The sequence below is a fragment of the Syngnathus leptorhynchus genome, chromosome 10, assembly GCF_054491065.1.
Source record: "Syngnathus leptorhynchus isolate UIUO chromosome 10, UIUO_Slep, whole genome shotgun sequence".
Classification (NCBI taxonomy): Eukaryota; Metazoa; Chordata; class Actinopteri; order Syngnathiformes; family Syngnathidae; genus Syngnathus; species Syngnathus leptorhynchus.
In genome coordinates, this window is record NC_141204.1 from 8,464,833 (window position 1) to 8,491,049 (window position 26,217).

Here is a 26,217-nt window from a genome sequence, read left to right on the forward strand (position 1 = left end):
ATGTTTGCGGGTAACAAGCTGCGGCTGCAGCATGTTACTTCTCTTAATCCCTCTCCGCTGTTGACCGTGACAGCCCCGTGCAGTGGCCCCAAAATGTACGGGGATGGGGAGGGCACCGTGTGGGACCGGGTCGGGCGGCCCCATCGGGACTGTATGTGCTATCTTGGACCTCCGACAAACTTGATGCCGCTGTAAGTATATTTGTTGACCATCTTTCTCGTGCATGACGCTCGATTGATTGTCTGTGATTGAATGGACCTGTTGCATGCGAGATGTACATTCTCAATTATTTTTAATATAGCTGTTAAAAATAACAAGTGGTGAAATAACAGATTTATTCACTCTAACAATCTGCTTTGTCATTTCATTTTTTTTTAATCAAGAGTATATGTAACTATTTTTCATCTGTATGTGTCATCATATCAAAAATTAACTCATTTGACATTAAATTGGGATTATTTATCATTTCTATATCAGTGAGATTTTTGCATGTGTTTATCGTTGAATGGATTGGTGCGTCTCTCCTACAAAGGCAAAACAACTCCATTGGTGTTTTTCTATACTGTAATGTTGCATAACAGCAAAGAGAGTCACTCTTTTATGAAACATAGGATGCTCTTCAGTTGAATTGGTACAATATCTTGACCATTTTAGATTATTATTGCATTAGTGTAATGCTACCTACTGGAAATAAAACCAATGTCACTTCTTCTTAAAAGCCAATTACATACATAAACTATTGTGTGCAGTCTCAAATGACTGACCTCCATTATGTATGCTCGTATAGCCAGGAGCCGTCACGAATATTTTATCTGCCTCTTTGCAAATCACTTGTGATTTTCTATAAGCCTCGAAAGCCATAGTAGGTCGATTATAATGCTTGCAAGTTGCAACACCCGTCACTAGCACTTAATGTCTTTCACACGATGGCTGAGCTGAAGCAGGACTAGTGAAGGATGATGATTTCTGTACTGTACATGAGAGGAGATGCGGGGGCCTTTTTTTTTTGCTGCAACATACTAAGCTCCACTTACCAGAGACAGATCTGATCTCGTCAAGAACTAGCCCAAATATACAGGATCCCTTTTTCTTTTTCTCTTTGTCTCACACTGTCAACGTTTTCTACCTCCACCCTTTTGCTTTCTTCTCTTGCCAGCGGGATGCGCAAGTCGCCCGAAGTGAGCCCCAGAAGGCTGTCGGACATCAGCCCTCAGCTCAGACAGCTCAAGTACCTTGTGGTGGACGAGGCCATCAAAGAAGACCTCAAGTCTTCCCGCTCAGTGGAGGACATCAACAGTGCATCCATAGAAGAGCGAATACTACGTATCACTGGATATTATGGCTACCAGCCTTGGAATGCCAGCTACAAAAGTGAGTTCAATTGTGTTGGAACGTTGCATGTGCACCAAGTGGTTGCAAACAAGAACTATTAAGTAGTTTGGGAGATAATGCAGTTTACATAATGTGTTTAAACACATTTCACTATGTATATTGTATATTGAAAAAAAATATTTATTCAAATTAAATGTGTTTATGGACAAAAAAAGGCCTTGCCCTGAACAATTTGTTTAGATAAGCTTGATATAAAATGACTGTATTCATAAATAATTAAGTAGCTCATTAATGTTTTTATTCAGATAATGTATGTTGACTGACTCGCAGTTGTTGTTGCAAGAACAATTAGACTAATGAAGTCGAATCCTTCCGTTCAACTCATCTTTTAAGAGTTGTTTTTAAAAGCATCATTCTTGCTAAAGTTGGGGCCGCTAGCAGAGCGAGCTTCACTGAAGCTTGAGGCATCAGACAATCGAAACCTTGCTTTGAGCAGTAAATTCTTTGAAGAGTTGTTTTTTAACGTAGCTTTTATCTTCTCTCTTGCTTTTAATCTCTGCATCACTTCAGGAGATTTGCATCATTTTGGGGGGCTTAGCACTTAACCCCTTTAGGTCTGGCTGGATGTTCCATCATTAAAACACTCCCCATGGAACTGCTATTAAAGCTGAGCCATTTAAAAAAAGAACATCTCTATAGGCTGTATCACTGTTAATTAGAACAATTGTAAGGAAGAGACTTTTTAAAGTTTACATTTCGGTCCAACGACAAAAACATCTTAAGATCTACATCCTACAACACACACACAAAATTGTTAATGTATTGGGAGACAGTTTGGAAGGTAATTTGGCCAATGTGGGTGGTTCTTGTATTTTATTCCATTAACCGCCAACTCACTGGCGCTAACTGGCAAAGCAAAACGAAATGACGTACTATGACCCTGCACACGTGAGCAAACTCTCTCTCACTGCCATGTAAGTTTAAACCATCAAAGTACATTGCTGCCTCCACAAAAGCTCCAAATGTCATCTAAACCTGCTGCTCATTTTTTAAAATGCCACTTTGCCTAAAGTAGAAACTCTACAACTAATCTTACTCTCGTGGACAATACAAGAGGTTGATTTAAACAGAAATGCAGCCAGTGGATTAACAACTTCCATTGATGCACCAGGTAGCAAAACACCTCCGCTCTGTTTGTTGTGTCTGTTGGGTTTGATGTCAAAGAAAAGGTCATAGACAAAATGTTATTCTTTTTTTTTTTTTTTTTCCCCAAAAAATTGTTTTTGTTTACTCAAACAAGGGGTAAAGGTGACGTCGGCTTTGATGTGAACAGACCAAAATGGCATTAAAAGGGCTTCAATTACAGAAGGTCCACTTGGCACATCATTGCTCATTCGAAGTAGAGAAAACATTGCTGTAAATCATCAAGTGACAAATGAATATAATTATGCAATTTCAGCTTCAGGTAATTTTGTTAGTAAAACGAATGTTTATCCCCCCAACTCGTGGAACTGTCTTATACGAGGCAGGCATTTTTAATTTCACATGATTTATGCCACGTTGTTGTCTCTTGCTGATAATTGCTCGGAGACCTTTGGACCAGCGGTTCCTAACCTTTTTGTGCCACGGACCGGTTACATGTCAGACGCATAAAAATAAAACTCATTAAGTATTATTATTATTAAGTATCTGCTCCGTAGCTTTGCAGGCTTGACTGAGGAAACATGTTATGTAACTGGGACGGGCGTCTTGACCTAATAAAAAAAAGAAATTATTGTTTTTTTTCTGTGCGGCCCAGTACCAAATGACCCACAGACCGGTACCGGCCCACAGCCCAGTGGTTGGGGACCCCCGCTCTAGACCATTGAAACTAAAATTGCTTTCTGCGGCGACCAAACTTTGTGTGAGCCAAAATTGTCGGTATGCTAATGCTTGTGGACATTTACATTAGAAATACGAAGCAGGGGAATATAAACTAGATTTGTATGAAAATCGACTTGGTGGAATAGGCTGTACTTGTTGCTACGGTAACCACATTACGCACACAACTGGAAAAAAACGATGCCATTGTTTTCCCAAAACCTGCAGATTGAGGCTCATTTTCGATGGAAATACAATATACATTTTTGAAACGTCATGCTCCAGCTTCCCTATGCCTGAAAAAGATATGCAGTGTAGAAAATGGATAGTTTCTCCCTTATTGCGTCAAGGTGTCTCTCCAGGTGTGCACACTGAGAAATGACTTATTTTTTTCCCCAATATAATTTACTTTAACAAAGATAGCATCTCCCTCGGGTACAAAAGTTGAGGTTTGTGAGGCATGAAACAAAATGAAATGTTGGCTTCTATTTTCAGCTGTGCTTTTGGTCACGATGAGAGTGCAGGAACAGTTTGGAGAGTTTGGATGGTCATTTACACCTTTCGTGACAGTCTTGCAAAATAATTCGTATATGTTAGCATTCAGGAAGTGGAGACAGTATGCTTGTTTTAAATACACAAGGTGTTTTTTTTTATTTAGGTTGACAATAACCTTTAGTTTAGTGTGGCAAAAAAGAGCTTTGGAAGACTATTTACTAGGTATGCCAATCTGCTGCTTGTTGTGCTACCATACAGTGATTTTATTTCAAGTTAGTGCAGTTTATGTCTCAAAAAGTTGAGTCACTTGTATCTTAAGGCATCACTGTAGTAGTTTGTTTACACATCACATATTGCTGCAAACCAGATAAGAAAAAAAGGGAAGAACTGTTTTGTGGCACCTATATACTAACAGCACTGTAAATGACATCATTTTTACTTTTATTATAAAATTCTACTATCCTACGCGCTTGATAATTAATCATCAATTTGGTAGCCGATGTTCCCTTTTCTCCCACTTTTTCTTTGCTGCCATCCACAATCTGTACCCACAGCGCAGGCATGCGGAAAGGCATCCTGGGAAATGCTGTCAATCATAAAGCTGAAACAGAAGGAAAAAGGGCCAATTAAGACAGGAAGAGTAAAATTATGGTGGGCAGAATAACACGAGAAAAAAAATCTGCCGTCTCGATCATTTGTTATCATTAAGTAAAGACTGTGAAAGACTGATAGTGTACAGTGAGTGCATTTAACAACCATTTTATGCTTTATTTCCCCAGTGATGCAAACCTGTCACTGTGTGCATCCCAGTGGAAAAGAAATCTTAGTGCTAAGTGGAAAAAAAATACTCACTCACATCATCCCCACGACCAGAGTCGCCATGACAGCCCGCTCATACATCCATGTTCACACTGTTTTGCTCTAGTCAATGAGAGAAACAAAAGAAAAAAAAATAATAATAATCAACATACAATATTTTTCTGTGGGCTTCTGTTGTTCTGCATACATATTTAAAACACTATTTCATGTTTTAGTGCTATGCTGCGGAATATACCGAACATGCAGGCTGGCACGTTTGCATATTTAATATTGGATGCAAATTGTGTTGGGAAAGGAGTCATTTCTTTATAAACTTGGGGTTATTTGTGTAACAATACATGACTGAATTAAGGTTTTGCTAAGACTGTAACCACTCAATAACAAACAATTTTGCACTGGCTTCCATTTTCAGTTTTGTTGTTTGAGGCAATCATACATTTCTGAGTGTTTACTGTCATAACGGCCCACTCATGTGAAAGGTACTTAACTGAACAAACCGTCATTTCTAGTGATTTAGCAATATGACAGAATCCAAATATTTGACTAATATTAACCACATTGCGATTTTAAACCAATTTATGTTCCACAAGCGTCAATATACTGTACGTGCACATAATCCTAATTGGCCGAATTATTGACGGTCAATTAAGCGGCCAACCTATATTATTATGCCCATCACAATGGAATCAATTCATTTTTGTGAAAAATGCACTTTTTATTGCCTGTTGAGGCAATAACATGCTTGGACTATGCCCTAAATGGACATTTGGTCCATCTCTGGTATACTCGAAGCACTTCCTGTTGCATAACATGAACTGCATAATATAGTGATGCATAGCAAATCATACACCTGCCCATACTCATTGCAATTCATCTGACTGTTTATTTTAATGCCTCATCTTTGCTGTAGACATGAGAGGGTGGAGGACCACCGTACAGAATTTGACACTTTTTGATATTTTCGACATTTCATTGGGACAGATTGCATCTTGATGTTTTGTGGTATTTGAGTTACCCAATTTAATTTAAGGAAGAAAATTGGAAAATGCAACTGCCCTGATTGTTTTTTTTTTTTTTACTACACCCTTTTCTACTGATGGAAATGCTGTTTCATGCCAGTCTAGTCTTGCAGATACCCTTTCACCTCTTTCATCGAGCGTTAATTAGGAGAGGCGACGTATGATCCCCACCCAGACGTAATTAATCTTTCTGTGGTTACGCACAGCACATCGTGGTCATAAAAGAGCAGCAACCGGGGAACAAAGTAGGCAAAGTGTAAATGAGGTTGTGCCAGCAATTTGGGCTCTGAACATGTTGATAAGAGAACTTGCTTGGTAAGGATCTTGTATTCGAGCTGGATTCTACTCCATGTAAAATTAACACAAGCTCAGTGTACATAAACAAGGAAAAGAGACAACAATATACAAACACAGCACAGTAAATATATTACGTATAACCAATGACTGCACCTCCTCCAGCGTGTATGCTCTTATCAGTCGTGTTGCCAGCGGCTGACAGTGAATACATGGTGACTAATTCATATTTGTTTTTACTCTAATACTTTGCCTTGCGGTGTAAATGGATGACACAAACAATATTGAAAAAAATAATAATCTGAAAAGGTTGTGACGTTCACGCTCAAGTGGATGCTTCACTTCACTGAAGAGATCATTGTATACTAAATGTATGCATGTACATATGATGATTGATTCCCTTTTAGATCACCTTCAAATATGCATACAACCAAATTATGATTACTAGTGTGTGCTGTGGGAAATGATGTAATTTCACAAAGTTTGTCCACAGGCTATTATTTAATTACAAACGTATGTGTTCAGCTCGCTAAGCCAATAATGTAGTCAAAACAAAAGCTCTTTTATTGGTATGTCTTTGGTCTGTCATGTTTTTCCAATGTAAAAGAAGGTGTTTTTTTTTTTTTAAATAACATTTTGAATCGTGCATAAGCTTATCAAAAGGATAATAAGATTTGTGTCATCGCCATGGCAACCCAACTCACCAATCTCAGTAGTTTAAGACCAGCCTGGACACACTTGAGATTTCTTAGCGCTAGCATGCAAGTTAATGCTACATATCAGCATTCTGTATATACTAAATTTAGTCTTTGTTTTTAGTTATTTGGATGTCTATCAAAAGATGCCATTATATACGTATGATGTAATTTAAACACACTGTTGGTATTTCTTTTCAAATATACACAATCTGAATTCAGAGATTTTTTTTTGCTATGCTTGTCTTAATTATTTTGGCAGTTAATTAGATTTCTTTTGAAATCATACACGGAAGAGAGAACTTTTACTGCATGAGCTGTATCGAACATCAAATAAGCTCGATGTCAGTCCATGGAGGCTAATTTGAGGGTTTACTCTTGCCTGGGGGGCAACGAGGGGGAAAGAAATGTTTGTGTTTGTTCACTTCCATGGCTTTTCAAATTCTAGGCACCATTTGGTGGCAAGAAACGTAAATAGGAGGAGCTTTTTTTCTCATTGTCATGAACAAGGCATGCCAAGAAAGACAACATGGTGGATGCCCTCCATTGTTGTCGTTTGTTTACTGACCTTTTTCTCTGTTCAATTTGGCAACACACTCCTGGGTGCAAACTGATTGGGATTTATTCTTCCAAACATTATTGTGTTGAGCTGAAGGAACATCATTTCATGAATGTGCTGGCAGGAACATGAAGGCAACATTTGGAATGTCATTGTTAGCAGTGACAGTGTGACCAGTCGTCCATTGCCATTAGGGGAAGCTCACAAGCGTATCAGATTATCTCACTGAAAGGAGAACACTATCAAAAAGGGAACAGCAGAGTTTTCTCTCACTTCAATTATAAAGCACGTTAATGTATGTTACAAAGTAAAGTTGCAAGTTCTTCATATTTTGATGGATTATTTTTCTTTTACACCAGTGCATTTTTTTTTAAATTTTTTTTCAACGCAGCAACTATGTAAGGCATTAACTAAGTATGACTAAATATGTGTGTGGACACCACCTCCATTGGGAGAAGCTCCAGTTGACTGATGAGGATGAGCATTATAAAGATGAATGAATGGAAGGAGTAATCTCTGAATATTTTGAATTCCCATTTGGAGTTGCAAGCATTAGTATATTGAATTATATTGCTCTGGGAGTTGTGCCACAGCGGGGCTAGTTGCAGATGTTGCATAACTTCCATTAGCTCATGTTGTGTTGTTCTTCATTCAATCATAAACTAGCCCAAAGTAAAACATTGAGCTGGTGTAAGCATGACACTTTAAGTCATTGTTATTATTACCAACACACGGTATTCAACTTTGAGCCCAGATATCCGAAAATTAAAGGCATAGTGAACATGGATGTGAGTTGACAGAATCTAAGGGATGCAGAATAAGCCAGGTGACAATCCTCAACCTACCAAACAGATGTTCTCACATAGCATCAGTTGTAGGTTGCAGCAAAGATAGAGAAGATTCGGAGAAAGCATATTGAAATGGCCGTGAATTTTTTGGCTGTTGTGAATTTTGCCATTCAACTCCTTATTGAGGGAGAAGTGCTGAAAGATTGAACAACTTGACATGCAAGATGCATTTAGAATGTTTAGTTCTCTCTCGCTCACGCATGCACGGGGACGCACGCACACGCGCACACTTTTTTGAAGCAAGTCCAACGCACCTGCTGCTCTCGTAGTTGGAATGTTGGGCCGAGGGATGAAGAGAAAGCAGCTTGGCTGTTGGAAGCGACCCCACTGAAGCGACCCTGTCGGCCCATCTGAACACTTCAAAGATACAAACCAACAGCCCAGAAGCTTAATGATACCATAATGATGCAGAAAATTAACCTATTCATCCTTTCAGTCTTTTTGTAAGAAACTGTTCGTGTTCCATGGTGAGAAAGAACTGTCAACGGCAGCATTTTATGCATCTGTCAGCCTCAAACTAATCTAGTTGCAGAGTCTCAAGTGCATCAATCCTAATTTTATAGTCACAATTAGTACAAGATGATAATTTTAACTTCAGATTTGGTTACTATTCTGTAACATTATTCAGTTTGAACATTTAAATCAGTTATTCTTTAATTCAGGGATTATTTAGAGTCCTAAACGAACCTAACATGCAGGTTTTGAAAATGAGGAAGGAAGCCAGTGTTCCCAGACAAAGGCTATTACATCTTTGCATCCATCTGGGTGAAGATAAAATTGATGCTAATTGTTCATTGTGTTCTGAGGGGTCCACAATGCATACCTGTCATCTCTGCCCCACTTTGTGCTCCATTTCTTGACCGACTTTCATCCATTTCTACATGAATGATTGAATATGTGTGACTACAGCGCTCTCTGCCGGCGGAGGGCAGAATCAAATGCATTTGATCATTTGACGAGTTGGGCTGTAGCTCGACAGCAGAGGGCGCTAGAAGCATTGTTTTGGAAAGTGGTACTTCATTTTGACTAGTGCACTAGGGGACCAAATGCACGAGGAATTTGCTGCACTGCTAAGTGGATCTAGATTGGTGCATTGGTCACACTGATGTCTACTCTACTATTTTTCTCCTCATTTTTTTTCATGACTAATTGTTTATCATGCAACTCCAAACTGAGAGTGAAGATGATGTAGACTGCAAGCTGTTCCCTCTGGTATTAATGGAACTGCTGCACTCTCTTATTAACATGTGGAGTGTGACTGCAAGAGCTGTCATCAAGTATTACAGCTTGACACCATTTAAATAGACGCCTGTGGACTTCATTAAAAGCGGCTGCACTTTCGAGTAAGTCTCACATTACTTTGGAAGGCAGGATGATGTAAAATGAACTTTTCTTCCATATTTGATACACACAAAATAATAGTAATTTTATACTTTATGCCAGATAAATAATAATATGCAGACAATAGTGTGGTACATTCTGTTGCGTTCCCAAGTGATCCCATTTCCTTTTGTGTCTCACACATACAAATGTACATTTTTGCCATTTGAGGCCTGACAATTAACCTCGTTCAAAGTCACTTGAGTCTTTTTCTGAATCCAAGAATACATCCGATTCTGTCATGTTATGCCGTTGCGCATTAGCGTCCGAGCCTTTTCTGTCGCCGCTCCTTGTCTCTAGAATGACCTCCATTTAAATGTTAGGCAAGCACCTTCTCTGTCCATTTTAAAAACTCATTTGAAGGCCCATTTTTATTCTTTGTTTTTTATCTGACTTGTGACTTTTACTCTTCTGCCACTGTATATTAGTGTTTTGTTTTTTTATAGCTGCCGTTGTAGTAAAATGCGCGATAAAAAAATTGCATGAGGCCATTACAAGTGTGTAAAAAAAAAAGGTCCTGACCTCCAAGGGTCACAACCTTAAACTATTCATAGCTCCCTGAGTGTCAATTAAAAATGTGCTAAATCTCTCTGGGTATGCGTGTGAAAGTTCATTTTGCTTGACCTCTATGGAAGTTGAAACAAGCAGTTAGAGGAGTCAATATTTTATTAGCCCCCCCCCCCCACACACACACACACGTTATATTATCTGCAAGATGAGACAAAGGGCAAAGAATTCTTTTTCTACGATGATTACATTGCGCTGTTATTGCTTTGCACATATTAGATTATGAAGATTAGATGAAAAAGACAAAAAAATTCCAGATTTTTTTTTTCCTTTGAAGAAACCAATCTCCACTTTTCCATTTTACATTAATGACTACACTATTAATATTCATAGTCATATCAGAATAAATTCATTTTTTGTAATCGACCACAATGTTGTCGTCACAATTCAATCGCAAAATCTGATTAGGTCTAATCCATTGAGTTCAAATAGCTCAAATTAAAATCTTCAAGCATCGATCGAGTTATGATAAAGAGGTTGATGATGACCTTCGTATAAAATACATCATCTTAGCTTCACCAAAAGAAGGATTACAGATGTCAACACCATCTTCTATATTAAGTCGTTGGCCTACATTCATTTGAATGTTAATTTGCCCAAATGCTGGACAAAAAAGGCAAAACCGAATTTGACATCATTTTGAAATTTGTGATGGGTTACGTTTATTCAAATACTTTATTTGCGAGTATTTGTACTCTACGCATCTGTAAGCATTCAGTAGAAAGGAAACCTTTTAAAGGAGGTTTTTAGTTACTTTTAAGATACTAGCTTAGGTTCAGTGTAGACACAGTAAAGCCGATAAATCGTACACGCGTCAAGTTCTGCAACACTTCAGTACCTTCAGCAACAGACGATGCCATAGATAAGCTGTCCAAGCTCCTTCTCTGCTCTATCTGCATTGTTGACAAAACCTTTGTGAACACAAAGAAAAAAACTACTTAGTTGCATATATTGTGACATAAATGGCTTTGTAATTTCTTTCAAAATTAGCGTACAATTTTATTCAGTTTGTTGCATAGTAAGTGCATATGACGTTCTTCTCGGATTTTCATAGTCTTGTAATGTTTTAAAGCACAAAATACCAAGGCAATGTAATTTTGTCATCAAACACTTTGTTGGCGTGTGCCTAACAAATAGAAATGATCTTTAAAACCGACACATTTTGCTCAATAAAAATATTACAGTAAGGTGAACATTCATAAAGTGAATCTAATCACTAGAGTCAGGCAAAGGGATTACAGATAAATGTGTGGCATTCAAGTACCCCCAATAGTTTGAATAAATGAGTGGCTGCAAGTCACAAGTGATGAAGTACGTGTTTTCCATCATATTGATATGAAATTTAGTTTTGGAGCCTTGGGCTAAGAAAGCAAGGGAATGAAAACATTGCAGTTTATTACAGCGGGCTTCCCATCAAATTTGAAAACTAGATGAAGCGCTACCACAAGATTGGAGGTCAAAGCAACGTGCTTTGTTTGCGCAACCACTAGAATAAACACGACTGTCCAAACACGACATAATAGCATATTTTCAATGCATACACACACACACACACACACACACACACACACACACACACACACACACACACACACACACACACACACACACACACACACACACAAACCATTTCCATGATTCTATTTGAATTTGTTACAAGATAGTCACCTTCACCAGGCAGGTTTTGTGTGTTTGTTATTTATGGAGCGCAATGTCACTTGTTTGCTATCATTTGCTTTAATCATGCACATTTTCAGGATTTCATGAAAATCACAAGTATGTTTTTGTTTAATTATGTTTGATTGGTACAAATACAAAACGTATTGAAGATTGAAGGCTCCTAACAAAAATTATTTTTGCACTTCTTTGACTACACACTCACCTCTATTCAGACACTTTGTGTGTGTATGAACGAATTTGTTGTCATGAGGCATTCCGGAACAGTTTGATCCTCCTCCGTGCTCACACATAAAAGTCTATGAGTCACTGTCTGAGATCCTTTAACAATCTCCTCCATCCCCTTTCTTGCACCTCACTCTTTTGCTAATGGAAGAAGCTGACAGCAGTCTCTCCAAAACACAGATGGTCCCCTTTTTCCTCTCCGATGGATGTCGTGCACACTTATGGGACGTCTCACTGTGACCACAAAGCAATAGGATTGCAACTGAGACGAAAACGTCTTGAATGTGCTAGTTCAGGTTTGCATGTGCCCTCTGCTAAGCCATGAAGGAGGTGGAAGTGAGGGATACAATGGCTGGTGAGGGACGTCAACGTTGGTCTGGACAGAGAGTCTTTTTTGAGCTCCCTGTCCTAGTTAGACAGGGTTAGGGGATTGGTGCTGGAGTGTGGTGAGTCTACACAGTGAATTATTCAGTGGAGCTTCCTTCAGGCGTGCTCTCACTCAGCGGCTTTCACACACCAGTGCAGAGTCACTTCAGAAACGCACACAAACACTTTCGACGCTAAAGTATTGGGACATACCTTTTCATCGATTCATTCGTCAAACTTCCTTAAAGCGGTTCCTAACCAAAACCAATAAGATGACTGACCGACAGGGACGTGAGACAAAATACGTGAAGACATTACGACAACTAGACAACAACGATGAAACGGCGGGCAGACAGGACTTATATACACGACAGGTAACAAGAGGCAGGTTAGAATAATCAAACTAATCATGGGCACACAGGAGGGGAGGGGCGAGCGCACAGACAGAAACCATGACAACAGACACATAGTGGACGAGACGTGACACATACTTTGCGATTTCCTACCTACTTTTATGCTTCTGCCATGTAGACTGAAATGAAAGGAGCTACTATGATTGGCTGGAAATCTGTTCACTCCCACAACGGTGCAAACACCCATTTCTAATGGAAATTAAAAAAAGGAAAGTCCGCCCATGAGCACACATTGTACTTTGCGGTGTACTTGGCCATTGGAAGATGAGATCATGCAACATCTTTCATTCATGACTCACAGAGTCTTCATAAAGCTCATGACACACACTTCAAATAGTCCCTGCACATTCTAATATCTAAAACTGTGAGGCAAATTGACGTGCTGAAGCTGTATGTCAAGAGTACAAAATTGTATGCAATTCAAAAATTCAACTGTACTTGTCCAAGAACGGGGGTCGTGTTGGGGAAACCTTTACGGACGATCCCACAATGTGAATTTTACTGAGTTGGACTTCCAACCAATGTGTGATTCACTTGTTTTAATACAGAACGTTTGAACTCTGCACAAATCTACCCCCCAAAAAATGGAGTATGGAAATTTCACCTGCAGACATTCATCCCAAGGAGGTTGTTGTTGGGTGGGTGGATGGATGGATGGATGGATGGATGGATGGGGGGGGGGGGGGGGGGGGTCACCATGGGAAATGCTTGCACGGGTGAATGGGAGGGTGGCGGCACTGACGTGGGCGAATTGCAGCAAATGGTACAGTTGTGTACGTGAGGAGAGACCTGCACGGGGCCACCGCACTCATTTAGGGAAGGGAGGGAGGGAGGGCTCGGATGAGGAGGGTTAGGGTGCTGGGGACTATACACGGAGGAGGAAGGAGTGATCGTTACAGCAAGTGGGGGGGTGAAGTTAGATAGATGGAAGGCGCAAGGATAGCGGCTTCTGGAATGTGAAGTTGTCCCGTCAAGAGGTCCGAGTCCGGGGCTTAAATCCGCTTCAGGGATGTAGTCGAAGCGGTTTCGGAGCTCATCCCACCCGAGCTCAGCATCATGAAGAAACACTCGGCCAGGGTCGCCCCGCTGTCCGCCTGCAACAGTCCGGTGCTCACCCTCACCAAAGTGGAAGGTAAGCACTAGGAAAGGGTGCATGACGATTTGGAGCGAATTCACGTTTGCATTGCACGTTTGCATGGAATGACGTGCATCATCTTGTATCCTACTTCATTTGATGGGTTCATTTTTGGAAACAAAAACTTTTACAATTCCAATTAAATACCTAAAATATGACTGCAATAAGATAGTTGATCGGCCACATTTTTTTAAATTATATTGCTGTTGCAAATATTAACATCAAATACTAATACAAAAAATATATATATTTTTAAATTCCTTACTATGCAATACTTTTTTTTTTTTTTAGTAAAGTTAAAAGAAACATCTTTAAGCATAACGGAGATTTACACCACTGCAAATTACACTACTGATTGACAATTGCAGCAATTACAATAATGCCCTAAATTACCATAAGAAATAATTCAATATATTTCATCAACACAGAAACCAATTCAAATACTTGGACATATGGGCCCTTAGCATGCAGCAAGGTGTTTGCTGGGTTCAGGACTTTACTCAAGGGCACCTTGGTAGTACTCAGTTAGAATAAGAAAGTCAACACTGACACCTCAAGCAGAAAAAAACTGCAGGATCTGACTGCATTGTGCACATTGTTGCTATTAGCCACATGAGCGTCTTGCTGCTCCATATGTGTGATTGTTATTGCAGCAGGGATTCCCTCCTCAGTCTGCAGCCCCCAATCCTGCCACTATAGCCAGGACAACAACAAATGGTATGCACCCCTCAGAATTGTTTCCAGCTGATCAACTTCATTCGCTCCCTGTCAGCTTTCTTGTACCTGCAGGAGCACAGTTTGAGCATTTATATTAGTAAGGACAACAACACGTCTCTCGTGTGGCGTGTTGTTGTTGTACAGCGTCAAGTAACATCTAACATGTCCCCGAGGTTCAGTTATGTTCGCTTACCTAGCTGGCATCCTACCACAGGCTTAACTGTTGTAAAAAGGTGTGATGTGTGCCGTGTATTTATCAGCTTGAGCACAGAGGGAATATCCCAGTGTTGTAACATTAGCGAGAGTGCTGCATTGAAGATGCACTCACAGTAGAATAGGCGGCTGATTTCACAGAACATTTCAAGCGAGTGGATCTAAAATAATCTCAAGCTCATTTGCATCTCCAAGAAGAATTATAAAAAATGAAGCCAATGATTTTTGGGTATCTATGGTTGCTGTTAGGTTAGGCCTGTGTGTTCATTGGAGGTAAGTTAGATGCTGAACTTGTGACACTGTTTGGGTGTGCATGATGTTCTTTTTTAAGAAAAATGTACAAATTATGTACTCATAATATATTTCTTTTTTTTTTAATACACAAAAATCAACTCACTGAAAATTATAGATTTTAAAAAAAAAATTATTAAGAGGGTTATTTAGATTGTGGCCTGTGGACTGCAAGTTGCCCATCCCTGTTCTAGATCTTACAGGTTCTGCTTTGGCTTGATGCCCTGTATAGAAGCTCACTGATTCGTCTGGGTTCCTGTTCTTGCACCGTCTGCAGTTATGTGAAAATATATCTGAATAAAAATGGAATCAATAATGCATCGACCAGCTGTTAGAATATGAGCAGTGGTGTTCACTCATGATTGTTGTGCATTTGTTTTTCACACTACCCAGCCTAGCATAACCTTGGCATGGTAATTCTGGTTAGTGTTGGACCGGAACCTCCCATGTTTTGAATCCTATCAGTCAGTGACAACTTGAGTATGTCATTTTTACAAACTATTTATGAGGCTTGTTCTTCATGAAAATAAAATTGCAAGTATAATTCCTGGGGGCTGACAGAGACAGTAAGATGAGTTGTCCAAATTTGGTCAACAGTGAAAGAACTTTGAATGTGTGCTTGACGGATCACTGTAAATTGTGCTAGTGAGGGAGTGGAGGCCGCATACGACTTAGCACGAGCGGTTGCCAGCCGATTTGAAGAGAGAATCACACGGGAGCAAGAGATTCCGCTTCTTATGCAACAATGACTTTAGAAACTTTGTTTTGATACTGAAACAATAGTTCTATTCCAATTCATGCAAATGGGTATCATTCCAATATATACAAACGCACATAAAATGAATACAGTACAGGTTGTGCTTAGTGACCCCAAATTGTGTGCCAGGAGTGACCCAGTACTGAAATACTACTACTAATAATATTTATTGTACTACTACTACTAATAATAATAATCAGTATTAGTATTATTGGTATTGTCTAATATACTCCTGTTCCTTCTATGGTTTGTTACTTAGGGTTCAATTCAATTCCTACTGGTTAATACTGTCAAAAATACTGTGAATGTTCCGAGTTCACTCTGAACCGTTGTCACCTGAAGCCACGTTTAATTCCACTGTATTTTCTGGATTCTGACGTTGTCCTGTGACAAATACAACCAGGCACAGCTTAGCTTGTGTCTTTGGGGAATTGAAGCATTGCTCCTATTCCAGTAGAAGTTCACTCAAGGCTCTGCAGTGTCTTGAAAAGTCATTTTATGCTTCATAACTGAACAGAGATTACGTGTCCCTCAGGAGAGCAGTCTTAATTCCCCACATCAAGCTTTCCCACAGGGCTCCGTTTGTCTAAACCACAAGCTATCCATTAAATGATGCCTGGGCTGTAGGTCAAAACTCATGTTGCATAATATCGACTTGTTGGTGAAAAATTGGTTTCGAGTGAGTCACCTGCTTTTCTCACTGACATTATTCAATTTATTTGAACATCATATGGATGTTTACAGAAGTTACAGAAGGGAAGAGCTTTTTTTTTTTTTTTTTACAAAGAGAGGAATCGATGGCTGTTAGAATAAACAAACACTGTATTGGACAGTTAGATTGCTCCAATACTGTTATTTTGTTTGGTTTAATTTGAGGCTGAATGTCAGAGTTGTATTATTCCATAGCCAAATGTCTGCATCGATCAAGGCTCTCATTTGTGCATGTTTTTTTTTTATGCATCCAGATGTTGTGGGCATGGAATCCACCAATATATAAATCTCAGTCTTCCTGTGATGTGTGCCTTCTTGTAGGAAACCAGTCCTCATAGGCTGATATAAAACACTGCTGAAACTTCTATTATCGCCCTAGCAGTCATATCCCCCTTTTTTTTTCCTGGGAGGGAACAATGCTAGAATAAAGATGGAGACAGATGTCGGTGGGACTTCTAAGTGGAAGGGCTCTGCTGGCAGCGTTGTTGGACTTGCAGCTATCGGCAGGAGAGATCTGCACTGCAGACACTGCAGGGTGGGCCAGAGAGACGCCTGGGAATTAGAAGCAGGGGAGCGTGAAGAGAAATAGAAAAAAAAAAAAAAAAAAAAGAGGGTGGGGACGAAATAGGCTCATTAATGCAGATAAATCTACATCACAGCACATGCTAATCAGACTAGCGGGTTATTTACTGAAATATTTTTTTTGTGCTATAATATGAGATGCAGACAAACCGTAGTTAATACTACATTTCAATTTAAGAGCCATATATGTTCCTCTGTCTCTCAGCATAACCTTTGCATGTTACTTAGCCTTCATGCATCCAAGTTGTCAGGGTGACAGTGTGAAGCCGTGAAGCTGTCAAAGTGGATTCAGGACTTGTCTAAAAAAAATGCCAAACACTCTCCTCGTGTTTCCTGCTTCTTCCTAGAGGCCTGTTAACAACTTGTGTTTCACTTTTGATGGCACAATAAACACAAACGTGTCTGCTATGCTACAAAGGTCAAACGGGGAACTCTCGCTGATGTCACGTTTGATGGTCAGACTGTACAAGCACTGCACAAATTCTAGTCTCAGTTTATGTCCTTGAAAAAAAAAAAAAAAAAGTATTTATTTATTTATTTATTTATTTATTTATTTATTCATTTGTATCTGATGAGATCAGATGAGAATAATTGCGACTGATAGACAGACAAAAGGTAGAAGGTTGTGCCAAATAAATTCCAAATAAAAAGTAATTTTGCCAAATGAAGTAGTACAACCATCAAGATCAGAGAACTGGGACCTTTTCAAGAAGAGTCACATCATTTCAGTGACCTTTACACGCAGCTCAATTAGTGTTGACGATAATTAAAAATGAACTGGGTTCTATCAATGTGACTGTGAGACATTGATCCTTAACAGGTCGATCAGTAGATCAGCTGAGAAATGACAGAGGGGTGACTAGTGTTAGATGACGGATCGAAATAGAATAGTGTACTTGTTTAAATGCAGGACGATGATCATCAAAGATATCACGATTTCAATGATGACATCATATTGAAGTATTTCATATTGAACAAAACCTTGAAGAATCTACTGTAATATATTCATACTTTTGCTTCTATTTTGGACAAAATGGAGTCATTTCCCACCACTGCAGTATTTCAATTGACCTTGAGCACAGCCTTTGATACAAATGTGACAAGGTGAAGTGCTTTGACTTCATCAATGTGCTGCTAAAAGAGTCTACAGTCTTGTCATGAAGGTAACAGCTCCTAATGTCATTGGCTCGCTCTCGTCTACGCACACCCACTAATGGTTCACTCCTGCTACTGGAGGTTGTTACGGCAACATTAGTCACTGTCAAGCCAAGTGTAAAAATGTAAAAGCAGTGTGTCCTCCTTAAATAATTGAGTCATTGCATCAGTGGGCTGACACGTGAGTATACGCTGACGTCTCGGCTATTAATTACTGCTGTTGAATTCTACAAACCAAGTTACGATAATAAAATGAGCATGAGGAGCGTATGCTTTGTGCCGATGAAGTCAAGTGCCTCGGTGGGGTGTCTCCGCTGGATTGGAAGGATTAAACTGCAGCGGGCAGGTTCATGAGATGAGCTATGGAAGCCCGGGAAGGATGAAAAGCAGCCGACATAAACAAGACGTGACCTTCAGAGTGAGACAAAGCACTCTCGAAGCTTAGAATAGAGAAACTTAATTCTCCTGGAATCAGCTTTCATTGCCGCCAAACGCAGTCCAGGGGATTATTGTTCAGCATTGTCTCCCACCCAAAAAAGTACAATAGAATTTCATTCCATTGCATCACATGTGGGGTTTTTTTTTTCCATCACGGATAAACAGAGGGCCGCTCTTCATTCAGTGGGGCGAGGCCGGGGAAGCCTGGAGCATTAGCATGGAAATTCATCTGTGACGGTAAGGTCACGCGCAGTCCGATGAGTGATGTCTTTTATTCGCTGCGTATCTTTCATACGAGATGACATCTTCACAAGTTAGACAGCACAGATGAAACAACTTTGTGTTGTTCCCCCCCCCCCTTACTGTTTACAAGCACTTATGCGGTTAAATGAATTTTTAAATGATTGCATGTTGTATTTTTCAATTTTTCCACAGAAGTATCTCACTGAGGCTTTTTTAATGTATGCTTTGTATTCCAGTCAGCCGTGTTGAGCGCAGATTAGTGTGCACAAGACACATCATTACCTTCCAAAACCCCACTAGGGGAAGCCTCCATTTTTAACTCGCACCAAAGGAGCTGCAGGAGAGTTTGTGCTTTATTATTTATTATCTACAAAGTTGCTTTTTTACGGCTCTGTTTTTCCAAAGCAAGATCTAACTGTTGCAGAAGAGATTGGTGCATGCGGTCTTGGTACCACTAACAGAGAAAAGGAAAATTCCAAATGATGTGATTTCACAGTTGACCTCTTCCTGCTTGATGTATACGTTCTTTAAAATGTATTAAAATGGACTGCTGTTTGTAGCTATAACACTTTCTCCATCTTGTTTTAATCATGATGTGGTATGCTTTGGATCGTGAGCTCTTCATTTCTCCTCAACCAACTTGGTTCTGATGACCTTTAAAATCTCAGGGGTGGTTATTTTAGAACAACAATACCCCCCTGACAGTTAATTGAACTCGACACTGAACTTTTAACTTAAGTGTTAAGTTCCAAGGTGATCCAAGTATACTTGGATGCTAAAAGACAGACATGAAGTAAAATTTTGCATGAACTTTAAACATTTCAATGAACGTTATGGAGGTTATCGTGATTTAAAAAAAAAAGTGTTGCTAAGTAACAAACAATCACACACATCACAGTGGTATCGTACTAAGTATATGAAAGTTGCCCTCTCCTGCCCTCTGTTTGGCTACAGCCTGTCATTTTGGATCAGTTCCATTTGAACTCCGACGTCTGATTGATTTCCAAGGCCAATTAAAGTGTGACAGCAGCTATTTTTATACAGTATAGGGCAGGACATGTTGAACTGTAGTCACATCCTTCATTGACTCCTTTGATTGCCAAAATATCAGCCCCAAATCTTTTGTGTGATATAGACAGTAGAAAGTGGAAATGGAAATGTATCAATATTATATGTATTACAGTTTGCATTAGATTAACACATAATTGCCATTGTGTGGAAATCACATGACCAGCTAAAGAAATATGGTTTGGAAAGAAGATTCCAAAAAGCAGATGTGGTATGAACTTGAGCACCTGTCAATGAAACTTTCAGGGGAAGAGCGGCCAAGGGAGCACGTGGCGCACAGCGGCCCAGATGTGCAGTCGTCGGCGGGCGCGGCGTGTCCGGAATCGAGCTCCAGCAGGCGGAAGCTGCACTGCTGCATCCGGATCACGGCGGTGCAGGTGCAGAAAGCTTTGTGGGGAGTCGCCATGGTGATGTGCGTCTGCTCGTCGTGGGCAGGTTCCACCCAGCTGGCCAAGCTGACCTTCAAGCACTTTGATGCCCCCTTCACCCTCACTTGGTTTGCCACCACCTGGAACTGCCTCTTCTTCCCGCTCTACTACGTCGGGCACCTGTGCAAGAGTCCAGAAAGGCAAACGGCCAGACAGAGATTAAGGTGACAGAACAAAACACATACAAAAAAAAACAGAAGCTACATTTTGAAATTCATGAAAATGATGTAACTGTTGTCATTTTTATCTTGTCCTCCAATGAAATTCTATTTAGTTTGTTGCCTCATTGGTGAACTCCTTGTCTGTAATTAAATGTTGGACTTAGTGCAAGTCATTAGAATCTTTGGAGCTGATAGAACCTTTGCTGAGGCAGCACAACTAAAGTATTTGACCCTCAGTGCCCTTCCTCACAAAGCATCTGCTCAGTGCCTCTCCTGCTCTGCAGTTGTTGGACATTCATGTAGCGTTTCTTTTTTGTTTTACAGACCACTGCACTGATAACATTTATTGTTCTTTTTGCACTGAGGAGATAAGAAATGAAGGTTAGTTGTACGTGTGTGAATCAAAGGAAGGCCAGTGGAATGGAAAGGTGACAAGAAAAAAAAAGGTTGCAAAGGTACAGTAGTTCAACTACGTGGGATTAAGTGTTCAGAGTGAGAAGAATTGTGAAAGAGAGGTGAAGAACAGAGTCAAGTGTGAGATTAGTTATTCAACTATTTCCCGTGTCCGTAAACAGGATAAGCAGTATTGAGAATAAATGGAAGAATTTGAAACTATAAATGAAAGGGAAACAAAAACATACCCATCAATCCATTTTTTTCCTCAAATGTCTTTGGGTTGCCAAGGCGGAGTACACCCTGGACTGGTTGCCAGCCAACTGCACATTCACACCTATGAAGAATTTACAGTCAATTAACCTTCACATGCATGTTGTTAAAATGTGTGAGGAAGGAAAAAAAAAAACATGGCAGAACATGCAATTGATTGCAGTGATATTTCTGTTAAGAGACACAGGAAAGTAATTGACAACTCCGATGAAAAGATGTTTCACTCCTTCCTTCCTACCTACTACTGTCAAATAAAGTAGACTCACGCACATTCGATAAACTCAAAAGAGAAGTTTCGACAACATCATGTGCCCTTTCGTCAAGGACACGATTGTTTTATTGGCTGGACTCCACCACTGCTTTGCAGGAGCTTCACCCAAATGTGTTGTTCAACAATCAGAGCCAGGAAACCTCAAAGGCCTCCCCGCTCAGTCAGGAATGATAGTCAGCATTTTCCGCAGCTCGCCAATTATCTACCTCCGCTGGGCTGCGGCAGATTGAACGCTAACTATAACACTGAGTAGTGGAAAGATAAGCTTCATTTTTTTCTAATAAAATGGAAATAACTGAGGTTATTCTATTTAATTATACACAATTATTTGATTTAAAAATATTTAAAAATACACAAATTATTCAAGATTATTAAGATTATCTTTTTTTTTTTCAGTTTGTAGTTTATTTGTAAATTAATGAGGCTAAATGCTGAAATTTTGCTTTTTAAAATAAGCTATTTTTTTTTTTTATCATAGGCCAATTGTAACAGTATATAAAATCTTACCAATATCTAATACTGTAGGCTTTTTCTTTTTTTTCCAAATCAATGCTTTCTTCTATTTATTGACTTTAATTCCGACACTGTCTTGTGTGTGCTTAGGGAGTGTTGTCGCTTTTTCGGGGACGACGGGCTGACCCCCAAGGTGTTCTTCACCAAGGTGGCCCCTTTCGGCCTGTTGTGGATCCTCACCAACTACTTGTACCTGCAGGCCCTCAGGAAGATCAACACAACAGACGTGTCAGCGCTCTTTTGTTGTAACAAGGCCTTCGTCTTCCTGCTCTCATGGATTGTGCTAAGAGACCGCTTCATGGGCGTCAGGGTGAGTTCATAGTTCGCATCTTGACAAACTGAAACAGAAGATGAGTGGATAGTTAATGCACGGAGCAGTTCATGCAGCCAATGCAACTGTCCTGACCAAAAGCTGTGATGATGGACTATTGGACTAGCTCAGTTTTGGCAAGTTGTTCGCCATTACTATGGAGAGTATATATATTCATAAACAAATCTCTGAATTCACTTTTTTTTTTAATTTACTATCATATTATCAAAGCATATGCTGCTAACTGCAGAAATGAACATTTAACAATTTTAATCAGAATTCTGTCCAACTTTTATTATTTAGTGTCTTGAATGATTCAAAATAATCCGAGTCAACGCACCATGTCACCACGCATTTCTCTGTGTGTTACGGAGAGAGCAATGGAAGGATTTAGCACATTGTGGGAACGTATCCACCCGCCGCAGGATGGATCCCGCTCCTCCTTTTTTCTGTTCTCGTCACACACCCACTCAAACATCTCACCATCTTCCCATTATGTGCGATGAAAGGATTCCATAAGAAGGAAAGTCAGATATAATCCTACTCCTGTTCCCATCCACAGCCTCTCTATACGTCTTTCTGTCTACACATTGCAGAGTTTGGATGTCTGCAGCAATGCAGGGGATGCTGGACTAGTTTGTCATGAGCGTGCACAAGCAGGGATTGTGCACGAGCAGAGAGACGCTACATCATCCCTCTGTGATGTTATGTGCAACAGCAGATGGCTTTGTCCTATTGGCACACTTGTGTTGTACTGTGGATTGCAATGTCACTTGGACATATTGAGGGATGGTAAATTTAACACATTGATATTTACAATGAAAGAAAATATATTTTGATTTATGTACAGTATTGTAAATAAGCACCTACTGCATTATATTTGAAAATGAATGTATACCCTCATTATTTTATTTTCATTTATAGCTCCAACACAAATGCTGATGTAATAAGAACCTTATTTTTTATTCCTATCAGATACAATTGTGTGAAACCAGCTGGCATAAAAAAAAAAATGCTACATCGTAGAGGGTTAAACATGCAGTTAATATACCCTATAAATTCATATGCTTCCCTTGATCCCCCAGAATGCTGTGCTGACATGTCTAAAAAAACACACAATGAAGTCTTGTATTAAGGTATGAGGTTTTTGACCTTGCATTTACCGCCAACCCTCCGTCTTGACTGACAGGCGGCCTGCAGTGCTGAGTGAACCATTTTGTCAAAGGTGCCACGCCTGAGAGCGATGTTAAGAGGGCTTTGGCCCAGTACAAGCACACTGATCATTTATCTTCCTGACACCTCCTTAATGCACACGTAATCCACTAAACTGGACGCATGCCTGCCTGCCTTCTTGATAACATACAGTAGATCTCAGATTAATGGTGCACTACTTTGAGGTTTTGGGAGAACGATGTGCTTCCCGCTTTTGTCGTGATGGCTCGCAGTGGAAATCAATGCGAAACAATCAACTCCTAGAAGACCGCAGGAGCTTTGTCTGCTGACTTTGAAATGAAGCTCATGCATCAATTAGAGGATAACAAAAAAAGAGGAGGCCATCTGCAGTAGCGGTCAAAAAGTCACATCGCTGTGAACGCCATGTTGTTAATTGTCGTTCTCTGTCTGCAGATAGTGGCGGCCATATTGGCCATTGCAGGCATCGTCATGATGACCTACGCTGATGGTTTCCACAGTCACTCGGTCATTGGCATCACTCTGGTTGTTACTTCAGCATCCATGTCTGCACTATACAAGGTAGGATTTTTATCTATGGCTACATTGGGCCTTAATTAAGATTGACCTCTTTGATAAACATTCATTATTACTTTTGCTTTTGCAAATTGCAATATACACTGAATGGCCAATTCATTTCTAATATAAGAAGCGTTTCAGTTATTTTTTTTTGCATCGAAATAAAGGCTACCACCTGAACTACAACAACACATGAACTATTTTATAGTAATAGGATGTACATTTTCTTTCATTTTGTGTGTAAAAGGTTTTGCATTAGTGCACACACAAAAATGGAAAAAAAAACTTGGGTATTTTTCTTATATGTTGAATGGACATTTTTGCCATTTTTTTTCCCCCAGTCCAAGTGTTTTAGCCCCCATTAAAAAAAGAAACCTGTTCTGCAGAAAACCTAAGAGTTATAAAATCAATCACCCCTCATATCGTAAAGGAAATTTAACATACACTTAATATAATGAGCTATATATTTATCTCTAAAAGTTGGCAACTCAATCTCAGTGCAGGCGTATGAAGGTCACCCTGTATGCAGCGCCACAGGAGGTCATAATTTGTGCATTCATGATTAACTCCCCTCCTTCCTGCCAGGTTCTCTTCAAGATGGTCCTCGGCAGTGCCAAATTCGGGGAGGCTGCACTTTTTCTGACTATTGTGGGAGGTGCCAACTTTGTTTTTATCAGCATTGTGCCCATCGTCCTATATTTTACCCGAGTTGAGTACATTGAATCGGCAGGCGACATCCCCTGGGGCTACTTCTGTGGGGTTGCAGCACTGCTTTTAGGTAAAAAAAAAAAAAATCTCTGTAATCTATTATCGTGTTTTACCATAATCACTTTTGCTCTCGTTCTGCTTCTTCAAACAGCTTTCAACATCTTGGTCAACTTCGGCATTGCCATAACATATCCAACTTCTATCTCCCTTGGCATCGTCCTAAGTGTTCCTGTCAATGCCAGTAAGTGTCTTAGTATAAATCAAAGATGTCATCATTTAATGGGTACATTGAGAATTACATAAGACACGTTGGCCTTTAAAATGCATAAAGGTCCTTAAGATTTTGATGTCAACACAATTCCAAAATTGCTCATGATTGTTTTTTTTTCCTCTTACCAGTGGTGGACTTCTTCACGTGTGAGATTAATTTCAACACGGTGCGCCTCTTTGCCGTCTCCATTATCTGTCTGGGTTTTCTCATGTTGCTCCTTCCGGAGGACTGGGACAAGTGCATCATCCGCCTCAGCACCAAGCTACGCAAACGTGACGAGCCGGCCGAAGGCAGCGCCGAGGCGGGGGCCTCCACGGGACTCAACTGGAGGGGCCGAGCCAGGACCTCCATGGCAACATTTTCACACTGACTGGGACCATGTGATCGGAGCTGGATGGAATGTTTAAGGGCCTCTATTGACGCAGCCTCCTCGGCTGCAAACGTTTGGACCAGGAAGAGAGGTTATACCATCACTCAGTTGATGCATGGATGCAAATCAGATGTACCCTCCTTACCTAAATATAATCAGGTATTAGACAAAGTTAAAGCTGTACCTGTCATGAATTTTTCCAATGGTCACCATATCCTTCACCTGAGAAGACTTGCCAACTTAATTGGGGAAGAAAGTCAGTGGACTTGGCTGTCTTAAAACAAAACACATGCTTAAATATCCAAAGAAGAAATGCTGAATGCTGGCAAAATAATAGGAGGCCTCAAGTGGCATCCCTCAGTCATTCTTCCTTTTTTTGCACTGGTTAACAGCTTGGAGTTCACACCTGCCGACCCCATGTGCTCCTGAACAGGCCCGTGTGGACATGCGAGGCTCAGTGTGAGCTCGACATGCTTTTACTGCACCTCGCTCCATCCAAAGCCTTTTTTTTGGACCTCTCTGATTGGCTTCCTACATTCATGTGCTCTCTCTCTCTTGGGGCAAAGCGGGAACTCCTGTCAAAGTGGAAGTGGCGACACCCACCGCTCTGGCAGTGAAGAGCTCTGAAAAGTCAAATGTGCAATGCATGATTAGCTTGGCTTATCATGATGAGAGACTGCTTTCAGTTCAGCTGACTTGCTAAAGATTACTGTCAGTTTAAGTATCGTAACCTGTGGTTAAAAGCAATTAGATTCACTGTGAATGGAACTCCACTGAGCCCACCCCCCCCCCAATTTTTCATTTAATTCATACACAGATAAGTCATATGAAGCTCATTCCAACTTGATAAAGTGCTATTTAAGCGCAGTCTATTTACCATTTACCCTCCCATTTTTATAAACAGTTGGTAA

General features: G+C 40.1%; 1 protein-coding gene and 1 long non-coding RNA gene across 3 annotated transcripts; one reads left to right on the plus strand and one right to left on the minus strand.

Annotated features, from left to right (window-relative positions):
* slc35f3b (solute carrier family 35 member F3b) lies at positions 1–25,306 on the plus strand. Its single transcript, XM_085922244.1, has 8 exons — positions 1–191; positions 1,157–1,371; positions 20,106–20,451; positions 21,989–22,208; positions 23,835–23,960; positions 24,543–24,735; positions 24,817–24,906; positions 25,065–25,306. The coding sequence occupies exons 1-8, from the start codon at positions 1–3 to the stop codon at positions 25,304–25,306; spliced, it is 1,623 nt and encodes a 540-aa protein (XP_085778370.1).
* On the minus strand, positions 3,743–12,471 carry LOC147050279 (uncharacterized). Of its 2 annotated transcripts, none has more exons than XR_015067419.1 (5): positions 12,350–12,471; positions 11,751–12,004; positions 10,707–10,779; positions 4,544–4,608; positions 3,743–4,288 (listed from the first exon to the last, which is right to left on the minus strand). It is a non-coding gene; the product is annotated as an uncharacterized LOC147050279 (long non-coding RNA). The 2 variants fall into 2 exon arrangements; XR_015067418.1 differs by having other exon boundaries at positions 4,540–4,608.
* Positions 25,307–26,217: the final 911 nt, after the last annotated feature.

Bases quoted from the DNA above. Each gene is read 5' to 3' on its own strand.
- slc35f3b (XM_085922244.1), top strand. From the start codon at position 1: ATGTTTGCGGGTAACAAGCTGCGGCTGCAGCATGTTACTTCTCTTAAT. The intron at 23,961-24,542 runs GTAGGATTTTTA...CCTTCCTGCCAG, and splicing joins CCATGTCTGCACTATACAAG to GTTCTCTTCAAGATGGTCCT. The intron at 24,907-25,064 runs GTAAGTGTCTTA...TCCTCTTACCAG, and splicing joins AAGTGTTCCTGTCAATGCCA to TGGTGGACTTCTTCACGTGT.